The sequence below is a fragment of the Hermetia illucens genome, chromosome 3 (assembly GCF_905115235.1).
Source record: "Hermetia illucens chromosome 3, iHerIll2.2.curated.20191125, whole genome shotgun sequence".
Classification (NCBI taxonomy): Eukaryota; Metazoa; Arthropoda; class Insecta; order Diptera; family Stratiomyidae; genus Hermetia; species Hermetia illucens.
The window spans coordinates 102,434,490-102,451,385 of NC_051851.1; the positions used below are offsets into that span (position 1 = coordinate 102,434,490).

Below are 16,896 nucleotides of genomic sequence, written 5' to 3' on the forward strand. Positions count from 1 at the left end.
GCCAAGAGCAGTCGACCGAGTGCAAAATGACAGCTCGGTGTCAATTTTAGTTTCTGTGAGTTTGATTTCATGCAGTTTTTCGGTTTTTCACAAATAAAAAAGTTCCACCTTTGCAAAACACACTCAACGTTGAAATAATCTGTGCGATGCACAAACATTCTTGAATTTCAAACACAAATTTACCAGACGAAATTGTTCAGTGCAAAACAACTGCAAAATAAATAGCAAATACAAAAAGGTTAGGGAGAATTTTCTCTGCCCCTTCTAACCGGCGAGACGATTTCAGTTTCCGGGAAGTTTCAAATTGCCGCTCCCCCTGTGGGGATCTCACGGTTTTCCTTTTAAAAGTTTTAATATGAACAACAAACTGCTTTTTAATGCGGATTCAGTGGTGAGTCGGGTGGTGATTTTGGCCTTTTATGGTAATCCGCGAAATTTTATTTCAGGCCGAAACTACTTGTTCCCAAAACATCACGCAGTACGACTTGGACAACGAGCTCACTCAGCGCAAGGTAAGGTCTATCTTCAATAGCTGAAAGTAGGAAGTGGTCTTATGCTCGGGGAATTTTACTCGGTATTTTGTCCGCAGAGATGAATTTGGTAGAAACAGTCGTTATGGTCCGAGAGCCGGTTGTTCGCTGGTAGCAATACTAAAGCTATAAAAGCCAATTTCGTCGTTATATATACATATAATTCCGCTTCTGGCCGTTATTTTGGGGGCTGGTCGTCGTCGTCCAATATACGGAGTGGCCAATTTGGTCGCAACACACATCCCACTGCCATCTCCAATCGAAGGGTTTTTTTTTCCATTGGTCATCCTTGGTTTATCTAATAAATCTATAACCCTTTTTTTTTCACTGGTCTACAGCGATCAATTTTCGCATCGATAATCATTTTTTAATGAAAACTTGAGGAATTTACTGTTGGTGAAAAAACAGACTGCTTCTAGTTTTCCGCCCGCATCTGCGTTCCTGGTCTGCTGTAGGCCTGACTTATCTTATGGATGAGATAAACTAAGAAAATTTTCTAAGCGAGTACTGCCACAGACCTAAATTGAGCTACAATTTATTTTAGCAAGCTTTGCCACTTCCGATTATGATTACGAAAAAATGGAAGCATTTATTATTCGGGAAATTGCATGATAATATTGACATTGAAAGGTGTTTGGACAATTTTTTTTATGGTTAAAAAAAGATAGGCGGCGCTACAACTCATCCAAGTTGACTCTTCGGGTTTGCGTCGTGCAACGCCCGGGTCCTTGTAATGATCTGTATCCAACGTATTTTCGCTCGATAAATATTAAATTTAACATTGGGATCATTAGAGATCGTGACACTAATGTTTCCCGGTGTCTCACTTGCCACCTCTCTTCGATTGCTTGCCCGTGTCGGGGTTCAATCTGTATCCTTATGGCTCCCTTAGGATCTCCAAGCTCCCTTCTGCGTGCACTTCCTCCTGTTCCCGCATAACTTGATGACTTTTACGTTCTCCCATGTGATGCTATGTCTCCCTTCAATCATGTGTCGTGCTATCATTGATTTCAGTGTTGTTCTCTTCTTATTCTTTCTCCTGGTCGTTTCCGCTTCTCTCTCGTGTTCTCCCCAGCGTACCGAAACCAGTCTTTTAGTTTGTCCTATGTAACACCTCTCACAACCTGGACATGTCACTTTATATACCCCACTAAATTCAGGTATTCATTTGCCGTCCTTGGGAGGATCCCAGCCTGCTTTTAAGTTGGTAAATCCTACTCGATGGCACCATGTCGATGTTTAGCCCTTTCATTGTTTTTATAAGTTTCCCTTCTAATTTATTAGCGAGGGATGTTATTGTCCTTATTTCTTGCCGTTTTGCCTTTTTCCACATGAGTCTTTCCATAATAGATCGTTGGAAGCCACTCTTCACTTGGATGTTGATTATATATTCTTTTTCTTTCCTAAATCTTTCAGCACAAAGTGGCGCGGTGAACAATTGGTGAATCATGGCATGGAAAAGGGCCAGTTTATGTGAATGGGAGTGGTACGAATTATCTGGTATCGTTCGCTGCGTGTGTGTAGGCTTGCTGTAGATCTCAAAAGAAATCCTCTTTGCTTCTGTAATGATCCTTAAGTAAAAAAAAGGCAGTTCTCCAATGTCCTCCACTTTCATGTGAATCCAAAGCGGGAAACAGCGGAATGAATGCATGCGTGCACAGTGAAAGAATTGTGTCTCAACTTTATATTGATATTAAAATAGCTTCATATCCAGATTTTCGACAAAGTTGGTCGATGTATTTGAGGAAAGATGTCGTAGTCCATTGAAGCTCTTCATATCCTGGAGAACATCGCCGATGACAAACAGGGATCTCATTGGGTGACATTGTGGCGCAGCGGGGTTAGCAACATCAACTGCACACTCAGGAGCTCCAACCTCAAAAACGCTGTCAGTGCAAGCCGCCGCAGGGAAAAAGTTTTAGCTTGTAAAATTTTGTATTTGTTGATATTCCTTCGGTGTCCTGAATTACAAGTTAAAGTATAAATAAATATAAAACCGCCGCAAGAGACGGCGACGATATTATTTTTAAAATTCGTCGTTGGAGTTCCGGTCTCGTGGCGAGTTTTTTATTTTTAAACTGCACTTCAGGCGTCCGCTCCGGGGTGCATTAAATTAATGTCTGTTCAAATTCGGTATAGCCGCGTCCTCGACTCATCTCGCAGCGTTTAACTTAGCTATTGTCATGTCTATGGACAACAAAGATGCGGCAGGCCCATCGGACCAGCTAAGCTAGATCACTTGCTGGCAAGTTTGATGTTGGGCGATCCAAATCCCAGCGAATTCGCGGAATGAGGCAATTGGGTGGGAGCAAGATTGACGATGATTTACTGAAGTCGCTCTGGCTTCGCCGACTTCCGGAGAGCATCGAGGCGGTCCTCGCATGCGTCTCCGGTTCTTTGGAGGTGCCAGCCGCTGCGGCTGATAAGGTGCATGAGATGCACGCGCGTCCCACGATAGCGGCCGTTCAGCAGCCTTCAGAAGAAATAGGCGAGCTGAAGCGCGAAATCGCCGCTCTTGTGACCGAAAAGGGCGATCGGGTAGCAGGTCGTCAAGACAACCTACAGACCTAAGCATTTGTTAGTACCATCGTAGATTCGGCAAAAACGCTATCAGATGTACGCTCCCGTGTAAATTCGCGCCTGCCTCAAAAAACTAGGTCCGCGGGGGTCCTGGCGACGGCCACCCAGAAGCACAATGTGCAGCACCACATTAACACTACTGGCTCCCCTATCTTCTGAAAGGTGTGTCCTCTACCACCCCAGAAGCTGGCTATTGCACGGAAAGAATTTGAGCAACTTATCCAACAGGGTATCTGCGGACCTTCAGACGAAAGGCGCCCCTGTGGGGATTATAGAAGGCTAAACGCACAGACTGTTCCTGACCGATATCCCATTCCACTCATCCACGACTTTGCGCATCATCTCGCAAACTGCCGCATCTTTTCGACCTTTCACCAAATCCCTGTAGCCCCAGAAAACATTCCAAAGACAATATACACACCCTTTGGACTCTTCGAATTCACGCGGATGACTTTCGGGTTGTGTAATGCGGCGCAAACCTTTCATTCGCAAGGTTCATTCACTCGGTCCTGCGCAACCTCGACTTGTGTTTCGGGTATTTGGACGTTTTGGTCGCTTCTTCCTCAGAGTCTGAGCAGTTAGTTCATCTCGAGTGCATTTTTCAACGTCTCTTTGAGGCCGGTTTAATCCTAAACGTTAATAAATGCAACTTTCTCCAGACACAGGTCAGATTCCTCGGCCACTTAATTTCCCCTGACGGAATACAGGCCGACCCAGACAAGGTGGAAACGATCTCGAGCTTCCCGCGTCCGAAAACAGTGAAGGATTTGCGGAGGTTCTTGGGCATGCTAAACTTCTATCGTCGTTTCCTGCCCAAGGCTGCCCAACACCAGTCCGTTTTGAACGCGTATTTGTCTGGTCTGGAGAGGCTGCCCGCGCGTTTGATAAATCGGACCAAATGGAGAGCAACTTACTTATTGCCTCACCTCTGCCCTGGAAGCAGTTGCTCTCCATTTGGTCCGATCCAACAACAAGTGGTTGTGGACTTAGGATGCCTCACTTATCCTAAACAATTAATTTAGCTTCAGCCAGCTCAGGCTCAAACTATTGGTTTCGATTGGATATAACTCGCACCCTTGGCGTGTTTTTCTGAATATATAGAGGAGCGTTTTCCATCTGATGCCACTCACGGTCACGCTGCTCCCAGGGCAGAGGTGAGGCAGCGTCTGAAGAGTTGCCTCTGCCCTGGACGAAACCGTTTGTCCTATAATTTTTTTCTCTCAAGTATGCTTTAAAACAAAAGCCCCACAAAGCGCCCCTCGTCATCTTCGACACCTGAGCTTTATAAGCCAGTTCACGTCCGACATTCAGCACGTGTCCGGCAAGGACAACATAGTTGCTGACGCTTTGTCACGTGTCTCCGAAGTAAACATCCCCGCCTCACTCGACTTCTCGGCTATCGCCAAGGCGCAGGAGGATGATGCAATGCTTCAGAGCCTCAAATCCAACCCCAAATACAAATTTTGGGAGTTGCTCATCTTCGGCTCGAACCCCTCTCTCTGTTGCGAGTACTGGGAAAAGGGACTCCGGCCACCATTCGCAAGGAAGTGTTCCACGCAGTTCACGACTTACCGCATCCAGGTATCAGGACGACAAATCTGCTAGTCACCGAAAAATACTTCTGACCCTCCATGAATAAGGACGTGAACCCCTGGGCCAGAGAGTGCATCGCATGTCAGAAGTGTAAGGTCACCAGGCATGTAAGAAGAAAGGGCTCATTCCCACGCACTACCAAGCGATTCCACACGAGACTCGCACGGTTTCAAGTATTGGCTTACAATCATCGACAGGTTTACGCGGTGGCCTGAAGCAATACCTCTGAAGGACATCACGGCGCAATCTTGTGCTGGAGCCCTCTGTCGAGAGTGATAGCGTCAATCAATAATGCGCTGGTCACCCTCATTACGTGCTCCACACCTTGCAGTTACCACCATCCGTAATGACGATATAGCCGGCAACAGGTATGTTATTTCAAATAGTTGCCAGAGGGCATCTTTATCGGCATCAGGTCAATCGGATTGTGGTGCGCATGCCATAAAGAAATGAGTCGTGCGATTAGGCCGAGATAACGGTAAGTATCAGCAGCGGGTCATTAAATCGTTCGACTTGTTTAATGGGCGTCAGAGAAACCCTTACAGATGGCAATGCTGACGCCGTATTGAGCACGCGGGCTAACAAAGTAGAGAAGAAGGCTTGTTTACGGCGTTCCCGTTCTACGTCGCAGCTTTTGACACCACGCCATCGAGTTTCTTGCAGAGCACAGATATTGATCCCCCTCTACCGAAAGTCTCTTACAAGTTCTTCCGTCTTACCAGTGAGGGTACCAATTTTTAGTCGGCTTTTCGCAGGATCTAACGCAAAGAGGGATTAGGTAAGTTTTAACATAGTTGATCAATTCCTACTATACTTTATTTATCTCTTGCTCTCAATATTTTATTTTTATTTTGCTGAACCCTCCTCATTTAACTGAATCTGGGGTATCTTGATTGCTGTCAATTCACGCATACTATAACCTTGTTACTAATAATAGGATTTCATTAGGCTTATTATTGATTCCGAAATGACGAAATCCTTTTTAATTTCATTAGAGAAGATATCGAACAAGGATATCGCCATATTTCATTTGAATGGTTACTGAGGGTGGGTCGTAGGACATTTTTGTTTTAAAGAAAACTATACCTCGTGATCACATGTGTGAGAAATCGTCTCACCTTCCTCGGCTCTGAACATATAGACTGGTTGCACCCCTTTAACTTTTATTCATTCGGATCCTTTGTTGGTGGACGCCTGAGCAAACCGGTCACAGTATGTAAATAAACACCGCTAGATTGTAAGGAAACCAATATGCTAAATTGAAATAAAACAACGAATTTCGCCTTTTTTCCAGCATTTCGTACGAGCCGTTTTAAGACAAATTTTAAATTCACGCCGGCTTCTAATAGATCATGTTGAGTGTCTAGAGAACATATTATTCGAAGTGGAACTACGCATTTCAAAATTCGAATTCTTCACATTGGCGAACGCTTCGTTAGTCGGTTCTTTGGCTATTCTGCTAAATGTTGCCGAGAGTGTAATAAGGCCAATAAGATTTTGTGCAGCTTTGGTTGGAAGCAGCTTTGGAGCGCTGTACTTTTACAAATGCGTAATGAAGGTGCAGAATGTGCAAATCCAAAATCGAATAGAAGAATTGATCCAGTGCATAAGAAGTTTCGGAAATGGCGTAAAAAAAAATATTTCATACTTTAATGAATTACTATTCATGAGGAGTGGGAAAGTGACAATTGAGTAAGTATTTGGAAATTTTTCTAGATATTTTCTGTCTACTGTGCATGTATTTAACGGGGGAAGTTCTCTTCATTTATATTAACATTTCATATTTTCAGGGATATTCATTACAAGAGAGCTTGGGGCTGCATACAAGCCATAAAAACGGTGACAGAGACGTTATTTTTCGCTACTCGCCATTTAGAGGAGAGCTTTCCACTTTCTTCTTATTTGAATGATGTGTACTCTCCAATTGAAGATTTGAATACGTGTCATTACTTTACTCGACAACTCATGGAATTTAGTCCACAGCACATAAAGGTATGGCATTCGATCAATCTGCTAATACTAGTAACAAGTAATTTGTGAAATTCTTGGTTGTGGAAACCAATACCGTTTTTCGTCTTATCAAAGTGATCCAGTCATTGTGCGCCTGACATTGTGTTCGATGGTATTAACAGTTTTGCTACTCTGACAAATTTGCAACAAAACCTTATTAAGGGGGGAAACCATATTAGAAGGCCTATTTTCATGTATTTTTTTTGTGTTTTTAGTTTTTTTTAAAGGTTTTGTATAAAACAAAACCTTATTAGAATCGGTTCGACATCTGTCTGTTCGTCTATATGTCTGTCACTCCCGATTTATTCGGAAACGGCTGAACCGATTGTCACGAAATTTGGTGAGAACATGTGGTGAATCCCTTTACATATAGCGGTGTCATTTTGTGTTGAGTTTAAGAAGGGGCTCCCCATACAGAATATGGTCGTGTCGGGTATCAGTTGAAAGGGCTAATACTTTTCAAAATTTGCAGTGAGGGCTCAAAATATGACCTCCAAAAAGGTCTCGTTCTCAGGACCTATCCAACCGAAAAATCTGAAATAAATCACAGTGGTTTATCTAAAAATCCGACCCTAAAATACATCCCGTTCAGAAATCTGCACAAATAAAGTTAATAGGATAGCATATTTTAAAAAGTTAGCCAGTAACATCCCTTAAGTTCATGCTAGAAGAATAGTGGTATATGGGATGAAATGAGGCATAACTTCGGGAAGTTTGAAGGAGATTCAACTATTAGTAATAAAGTTATATAAGGTGAAAATTTCACATTTTATGTGAATTTCGAGCATTCTAAAAGGTGTATGATGTCATCATAACATATCAATTGGTCAATACCACAACAAAGTGAACTCATGTGAATGAGGGGTCGCAGAGAAACATTTCGGTTTAGTTTTTTAATCATTTCTATATCAATATCAATTACTCGACACAGACATGTATGTATTTATATGTATAAGCTAATGAAGCTTTGGTAATGCCTAATTCAGATAGATATATTTGTACATTAAACCAGCGGTATTGAATAAACTTTTTTTTTTATGGATGGAGGTGGAAATCTTAAAAGACGCTGCTGCGCCAGGTTGCAGCGGTGCGACTTTCCCTTAACAAATAATAATAATCAGGTTGCAGCAGTGTGTGGGATTCGCACCCACTAAAACCACCCCCATTCTTCCGCCCCTCCGTCGCGCCGCCTTCCGAGCTCGATCGAACTCCAGGAGTTTCGTCTGCACCGCGGCTACTGCCTCATTTACCGCCATCCAATTTTCCTCCGACTTCAGCATCTCTTCCACCAGGTTCGAAGACTCGATGTCCGCCCCTAAGATGCTGTTCAACCTCCTATTCTGCTGCAGAAATCTGGGACAATGGAACATAACGTGCTCCGGGTCCAAGGGTGTAGCACCGCATTCAGGACAGTTGGGAGACTCGTCCAACTCGAAGTGATGCAAGTACTTCCTATAGCCACCGTGTCCCGTAAGGAACTGTGTCAGGTGGTAATTCAATTCTCCGTTCTTTCGGTCGACCCATTTCTCGATACACGGGATCAATGTATGGGTCCACCGGCCCTCGTCGGAGTTATCCCACCGTTGTTGCCACTTGCCACACAACTCTCTCCTGATGGCATTTCAGAAATCCGCATTCACCTCGGCTGGATTTGCCTTCTGTTTTTCGTAGAGCCAGTGTGCCTCGCTCGCTAGAAGATCTATAGGGATCATTCCTGCGATGACACATACTGCCTCCGTCGACGCCGTCCTAAATGCGCTGCACACCCTTAGCGCAATTGGCCAGTATGCCGAACTTATCTTGCTCCGGTTGACAGCGTGGTTTAACGCTCCCGCCCAGACAGGGGCCGCGTATAGCAAGATCGACTTCACCACTCCCGCGATGAGCAGCCTGCGACTATACTTCTGTCCTCCCACGTTAGGCGTCATCCTAGCAAGGGATGAGCTGGCATTTGCTGCCTTCTCTTGCGCATAATCCAAGTGTCCCTTGAAACTCAGCTTGCCATCGATCATCACCCCCAGGTATTTGACAACCGATTTTGAGACAACCTCACGATTACCAACCCGGATGGTAACCGTGTTGTTCTTCCTACGGTTGGTAATGAGGACCGCCTCCGTCTTTTCGTCCGCCAGGTCCAGCTTGGCCATTCGTAATCATGACTTGATGGTATAAACGTCATCATTTGCATAAAGCTCCACGTCCTCGGGATGCTTTGCAATTGCAACTATCGCCAGGTCGTCCGCAAAACCAATCAGCGTTGTTCTCTCCGGTACGCGAAGGCCAAGCACTCCGTCGTACATTATGTTCCAGAGCAGCGGTTCCAATACAGAACCTTGAGGCACACCTGCTGCCACAATGTACTCCTTCGGCCCGTCGTCCGTCTCATACCAGAGAAGTCTGTCCGAAAGGTAACTCTCGATGAGCCGAGCAGCCTGTTGTATATCACACTCTCTTCGGGAGCAGCCTGTTGTATATCACCCTCTCCAACATCTTCCCCATAGTGTCTAAGAGACAAATAGGGCGATATGAAGAGGGCACGCCGAGTGGTTTTTGGGGCTTCGATAGCAACACCAGCTTCTGCCTCTTCCACTGGGCGGCAAATATTCCTTCCACCAAGCACGATTCGAATGTGCTTGCGAACCACCTTGGTTCCTTCAGAGCCTTGTTCGGAATTCCGTCCAATCCCGGAGTCTTGCTATCCCCAGTACGTCTGCAGATTTTTCAGTTCCTCTTCGGTAACATCAGGGATCGAGAAGACGTCCTGCTGAGCTGCCAGTTGGGGTTCTCTTTCGTCCTGTTCCTGCTGCGGGAAAAGAGTTTTAATTATTTGCAACAAGAGCCGTGGGCATGTCACTTGAGGTGATTTTTGCCCGCGGATCTTCTTCATTACAACTTGGTAGGCTCTACCCCACGGATTCGTATTAGCCTCCATGCAGAGCTTCTGGTAGCATTCCCGCTTGCTTCTCCGAATGGCCTTCTTATGGTTGCTTCGCAGATCCCTGTATTCCTCCTCACGCTCCTGGTGCTCCGGCCTTCCCCTTGTCCTGTGGGAAAGTCTCCTCGCTCGGAGACAAGAGGATCTCAAGGCAGCGATCTTCGTGTTCCACCAGTAGTTTGGCCTCTTGCCGTGGTGCAAACGTCGTCGTGGCATCGTAGCGTCGCATGCTTCGGTTTCACGCTGAGACATCTGTGTGACCCTTTCCACCGCTGTTCCATCCGGATCATGGGCTCCCTCCAATGCGGCCAGGAATGTCTCCTCGTCGAAAGCTCCGATAGACTAGCCAACCGCCTTAGCCTTTCCACCTCCAGAGCGCCGTCGACTGCTTCCCCGGCTCCCAATGCGGAGGAAGATGGCCTGGTGGTCACTGTGGGTGTAGTGCTCACTTACTTGCCAAGTCATCTCCCTCACCAGTGAAGTGCTAACAAATGTCAGGTCAACGATCGAACCCGACTCTCTTCCTCGAAAGGTGGGCACGCATCCAACGTTGGCCAGCACGATGTCCAGCTCCACAAAGGACTCCACCAGAATTTCACCTCTGATGTTCGTCGATCGGCCTCCCCACTCCAGGGCCCACGCGTTGAAATCGCCCGCAATGATTTTAGGACTGCGGTCTCTAGCGTCCAACACCAGACTGTCTAACATCTCCTCATATTGTGCTAAGGTTGCACTAGGAGGAGCGTAGCAGCTGTAAATATGGACACCGTTGACCTTCGCCCTTATAAAACCAGCTGCCGGGGGGGCCATGACTTCCTGAATGGCCTGTCTTCCGCACGCCCAGTTTGTGGCGTTGCCAGACGCATCCACCGCCCAAGTCGCACCGCCGTGGTTTCTGTACGACTCGCAAATAACCGCGACATCCGCATTCGACTCTCGGATGGTTTGCGAGAGCAGGTCCTGAGCTGCCTAACATTGATTGAGATTTATTTGTATCAATCTCATTTGCCTGTGCGGTTCAGCTCCCTCCTATATACCGAACATCTGCTGCTTCCCGCAACATGCCGGTCGTCCACGCCCTCTTTCCCACTACATAGCATACACCGTGGATCTCCGATGCAATCTTTGATGAGGTGGCCCTCTTCCCCACACTTCCTGCAACTCCTCGACCTATCATGCTGGCTAGTGCATGCCGTCGCAAAATGGCCGAAATCGAGGCATCTGAAGCATCTCTTTAGAGATATTTGTTCCCTGAGCCTGCACACGACCCAACCTACTCTTACCTTGCCCGTGATAATTAACTTAATAGCTGATTCCGCCGGCAAAGTAATAATAGCGGTCTGTGTGCCGCCATATGCTTTCTTCATCCTGTTTATGGCAGTCTGGTCTATATCGCTAAAGTTGAACTGTTGCTTCAGCGCAGCACAGATGTCCTCCCGTGATGTGACCTCATCTAGGTCCTTGCATTCAACCACTATCTCCTGTTTCCGGGCTCTTACCTCAGCTTCCTCTCCTAGTACACTTTCCACATTTCCGCGGACAAGTCGGCGGATCTACTTAACTCCAGCATACGGCTTACACTATCCCCCAAATCCTTCAGTTCCGGGTCTGACTTCACCTTTCGGAGGATGTCGGCATAGGACATATTTCCTTTCTTGGAAATAATTATTATTTCCGGGCGGAGCTTCTTTTTGTCCTTTTTCCTCTTGTTGCTCACCTTAGTCCATTGTTCGGGCCTCCGGGCGTTGGTTTCTTCCATTTTTGTAGGTGTTGTGGCTGCAATCGTGAGATTACCGACTTTCGCGGGTACTCTCGCCGACTCCGCCTTCTTTGGTGAAGAGGCTTTTTTCTTCTTCGGGACTTGCTGTGGTCCTAGAGGCTCGCTGGTACCGTCTCTAGCCCGTTTTCATGTCTTCCCGCCTGCCCTATCATTGGGAGGCGTCACCTGCGTTTCTTTTGTAACCTTGCCACCTGACGCTTGGGAATTCTTTTCTTCGAGTGCCTTGATATAAGACAATTTAATGCCTCTTATCAAGGCTCGAATATTTTGGTGGATATTACGCCTCTCCTTGATGAACTCGCACAGTTCAAGTGTAACGAACGCCATTCCGGTATGCTCCCGTTTGCTTTCGCGCCTTGCGCCACAAGGAATGATGTCGATCAAGGGACTATTCATGTTTCTTTCAGAGTCCCGCGACGAATCTCGACTACCAAAAGGAACCATTGTTCTCGGTGGTGATTTCCCAAGCTTCGAACTCCTCCTAGAAGGGTCCGGTGTGGACCTAATTTCCACTTCACCATTATCTCTTGTAGCATTAGATGCCACACTAGCCAAGTTTCCCACTACTGAGACACTGCGGTCGTTGGATATCGATGGCCGGGAGCCCGCTTGCTCACTCCCAAAAATCGCCGACACTGGGTTTCCGAAGCCCTGCACCGTAAAAAAACTACTTTTCTCCTCTTCCATATTTGGTTTAATTTCTGGGTGTCCTTCCCATAGCCAATTTTTATCCACGGGTGGGCTTTTACTTCCCACCTACCCGGCCTGCGCATAAACATGCCCATACACGCACATCTTCTGATGCATGCATGTGCACGGCCATGACACATTCGCCGAGCATTCCCTTATCCGCACGAAGGGACGCGCCTGATGGGAGATTTGGTAACTCCACACAGGGTATTGAATATACTTACTATATATGTACATATGTATTTTTTTTTGTACGAAGCAAATCGGAAACATGTGTACGATCAATTTATATACGTGCATGGATGTATTCAGTAATAGGCAATGTTTGTTTGCTTAGGGTGAGGGTAATATCTACGTCTGTGTGTTTTAGCCATATACGAATGCATGAAAGATGAACACAAAACCTTTATACCCGAAACAATAGCTTTCGGTATTTTGGCTTGCTTTTGTATAGCTATAATATGAGCTTATGGTACTTTCGCCGAAACGGATATTTAAGATTTTTTAAAGTTCACAAGTCTGGCAATCGCTGAGTGATTACTTGTTTTTTGTTTTATAGCAAGCATTTCTTTTGCGTGTCCGGATAGCTCAGTGGCTAGAGGACTAGACTGTCGTAGCGGACAGTGGTGGCAGTGAGATTTGTATCGAGATTAGGAGAGTCAGAAATCAGTCGATTTACTACTACTTTCTGGCGAGCGCAAAGCGACCACATTGCCTTCTACAGAGTATCGTAATTTGTATTGTAGTGTACCGTTACGGTCTTGAATAAAGTGCTCCAACACATTTAAAGACTGACGATTGAATTGTCGCGCAAGCTTCTTTCGATGATACCAGTCTGGCGGCAATGCGCTTTTTATCCTAAAAATGTTCAATGCGAGTGAATTGTGTCCTTAGGCAATGCATGACATGAATAATACTGCTTCCTGAAGAAATTCTTAGTCAAAACTAACTTGAACAAATCTTAAATAATTATCCTAAAGTAGCGCATCCTTATGAAAAGTCAAATGCTAGTTGCGATTTGTGATATGCATATTCTTTTTTACTGACTTCTCTTTTAAATTGGCAGCAACTTACAAGGGCACGGTTTGGTTTTTGGATCGTGCGTACCCTTCCTCGATAACGATATCGGAATATCAATACTGAATGGTCGTGAACATTTTAATTCTACAGTGTTACGCACAAACGTAGACTTGCGATTTAGAAAAGGAGGATTTCTATGAGGAATTGAATGCAGTCCAGAGAACCCCTTGCGTAGACATGTGATGAAAAATTCGATCTTGCCGACCATAATGGTTATGGTGAGAGGTTTGTGTATTTCTGCAGCTTCCACTGCCTTGTCACCATCATCAACGGTACAACAACTGGTATCCGGTCTAGACTTGCGCTGAGGTCTACCAATTTCATATACCTGAAAGCTGTCTATCGCTCCATCTCAAGCAAGATCTGTCACGTCCCCTTTTTATACCATAGATATTACCCTCATAGACTTTCGTGTTGGATTATCCTCATTCATACGGATCAAGGGGCCCGCCCACCGCAACTTCTTGAGCCGTAGTTCATCAACAACCAGACGGTTGTGATATCGCTCATAAAATTCGTCGTTATAAAGGCTACGAGATCGTCCAGTCTCATGTAAGGAGCCAACAATCCTTCGGAGGATTCCTCTCTCGAATGCGGTTAATTGTTCGCATTTTTTTGCAAAGAAACTAAATCTCCGAGGAATAGATGAAGACAGGCAAAATCGTTATCTTGTTCAGTAAGAGCTTTGACCTTATGGTGAGACGTTTCGAGGGAACAGTTTTTGTAAACTGAAATTGGTTGTGTTGGGTGTCCACAACCGTGCATGGATTTTATCATCATAGCTGTTACCGGATCCGATTTTTGACCCTAGATAGTAGAAATTATGAACAATTTCAAAGTTGGTAGTCTCCTACCTTTATTCTTATTTGATTAGTGCCATTTGATTTTTCTTTGTTTTTTCGTGTCTCCGGTCTGATCGGCAGATACCTAGAATAATTCGCCTGAAATTATTGATAAGCATTGGACCATCTAAAATGCTTTTTTCTGAGGCGCTAATCAGATCGTCAGTCATGTCTCGAAGGGGCGTCATAAGATCTGGCTGACTGTGGCATAATTGAAGTGAATCGGTGGACGTAAGGAATTGAAAACTATTGATCGCTGCAAGTGGTTACGAGCGTGAGGCGCTGGGTACGGCGAGGAATCCCAGGAAGTTCGTGCGCCGTGACAAAAGCGAGTTGATGATTGCGCTGAGCAGGGGAGCAGAAGCTGCCGCTATCTATCGCATAACGGCGGAAGTAGCATATAATCGCAAATCTTTCGATGGTGGTTAACAGTCGACTCCTCACGATCATAAGCAGTTGAGGTGCAACGACCATGGTTTTTATTCGTGATGAATAAAGCCGCTAAGTTTGCGGGGTCTCGACAGACCTTTTTATCGCTGCTCTTGCAGTTTCTATGTCTCTCGACAGAAAGTTGGTTTTTGTTCTGGGTCGTCCAACACTGTCCATATCAACACCCTACTGATCATTTTGGAGCAGTGTCTCGGAGGGTTTTACGCAGGAAGGGGATTCCGAGAGAACTGCTAGTAATTATCTGAACAACATATGATGGGGCAAAATGTTACTTGTGAATCGATGTGAAATCTCAGTTGAATTTGGATTCAAAAGCGCCAGGGTTGCGTTCGCTGTTTAGCAGTAGCACATGAACAGTGTCCAGTTTAAAAGCACTAAGCCTTTGTCAACTCTTGTCTGCAATGTGTCCATCGGGCTATTCAGGCCTGATGAAATTGGTCAATGCACGGGGCAGTTACCCATAGACGTGTTGATGAGAAAGCGGAAGTGGCAGTAGATATGTCACACGCTGAGGAAGGACGACAAGTCCGGGGCTTAGGTGAATGATGACCATATAAAATTAGCAGCAGGGTCGTCCTCCTGATGAAATTAGTAATTTTTCGGACAAGTATATAATGTAAGTCATCACAAACGTAGTAAAGTATTGGCCGACTTGACTTAGCAATTAGTTATCAATTGTAATTTATTCCACTCCAAAATTACTTTAATTTTTCTTTTCTATATTTTACGAATTGTAAAAAACTTATTGCATTTTGATTCTATGATAAATCTGTAAATACCAAATCGGTACATGCCCAGAAAATTTTTCCGTTATTGTTTATATTAATTCAAAGATAACAACCATCTATTTATAATGAGGAGTTATCATGCACAATTCTTAATATGCTTATTAGAAATATCAGTATCCACACTTTTTTTCCAGCTGTATATTGTGAACTTTAATTGTAATTACTCTTTGCAGGACTTCTATAATATCTTCGCTTACATACAGTCACAATTCCTGCTTCGACTCGCTTTATCGACTACAGATAGTTCCTCGTTCGAGTACTTAGAAAAAGATCTTCCGAAGTTAGTCAAACAAATCAAAAAGGTGCTAATGGAAGAGGAAAAAAATTTCCTTAAAATTGCCTCGACTCTAAAGCAGAGACGTGCAGAGGAACGCTCGAAACTTCACAGGACTATACAAAACAACCAAACAGCACCAACATCAGTTTTAAAAGATATATCCCTTAAACTTACTTCTAGCATAGTTGCAGTGGCAGAGGAATGTGAAAAGTTAGATAATTCTCTTCAACACATTGTTGATGAAGGAGGCGGTGATGACGAGAGTCTGTCGAACTTGGATAAGAAAGCAAAGCTGCTTGATATGGCCGATTCTATAAGAGCAGTGGAACTTTCTCTATCGACCTGTAATGATGATTTTCAACGCCTGATGTTGATTTACAATAAGTACGTTTTAAATAGAATGGCGAGTAGTCATGACGACAAAGACTCTAAAGAGTTAGTAGAATATGACGCCGATGATGATTATGAGCACTTGAAAGCACTTTCATTATCAGATGTAGATGTTGCTACCACCAGAGGCGACGATTACTTTGCTTATTCATATGATGATCAGGAAGATGAGTTTGACAATGAAAAGAAGAATTATGAAAAATATAGCGACTACGAGCTATACAATCTGGATCACAATGTGACGAAAAAACGTTTCAAACCTGTCCTGAAGCAGCTTATCGACAAAATCGACCCTATTCGTGAAGACACGATGAAGAATGAACGGAAAATTCTGGAGTCGAAGGGAATCGATGTGAATAAGTTTTATGGTGAAGATTTTGCTGGTGGTGATCGTATTCGGCATCAAGACGAACAAGGCGACTCAGATGAAAGCGACGAAGTGGAGAAACGTGAACGCCCGATTAGAACGGACCAGTATAGTGAATTGCGAGAGTTTCTCGCACGAAAGGGTCCAGTTAAATTATTCAGTCTCCCACAACCACCGGCAGGAGTATGCGAGGAAGAAATAATTGAGTAAGGGGAGGGCGGGTCGCGAAGCTCCGATGGCTACCGCTGTTTTACGATGTGATCTGAAAAATTAGGGAAAAGTATAGAAAATCTATATAAGAATACTCACAATTCTGGTAACCTTCTGTAAATAGCATTTAAGTGGATAATTTATCAGGGTACATTTTACTTACAAAGAACTTTTTGGATTACAGTAAACGTATTCACTAATTGTACATGAACTATTCTGTTACCCGCCAGTCTGCTTAGAAACAAAATTGTCTCCGTATATTCATATAAACAACATTTCTGTTATGTTTGCTTATAGGACTCAGTTACATTATATATCGAAAGACTTGATACTGATGTTATAATAAAAATTTTCGTATCAAAATTCTTCTGCCT

General features: G+C 44.5%; 1 protein-coding gene across 1 annotated transcript; it reads left to right on the forward strand.

The window, feature by feature from the left end:
* On the forward strand, nucleotides 1-16,556 carry LOC119652248. The gene is made up of 5 exons (XM_038056228.1): nucleotides 1-391; nucleotides 447-512; nucleotides 5,998-6,395; nucleotides 6,494-6,695; nucleotides 15,452-16,556. The coding sequence occupies exons 1-5, from the start codon at nucleotides 356-358 to the stop codon at nucleotides 16,520-16,522; spliced, it is 1,773 nt and encodes a 590-aa protein (XP_037912156.1). The 5' UTR covers nucleotides 1-355; the 3' UTR covers nucleotides 16,523-16,556.
* The last annotated feature ends 340 nt before the right edge of the window (nucleotides 16,557-16,896 follow it).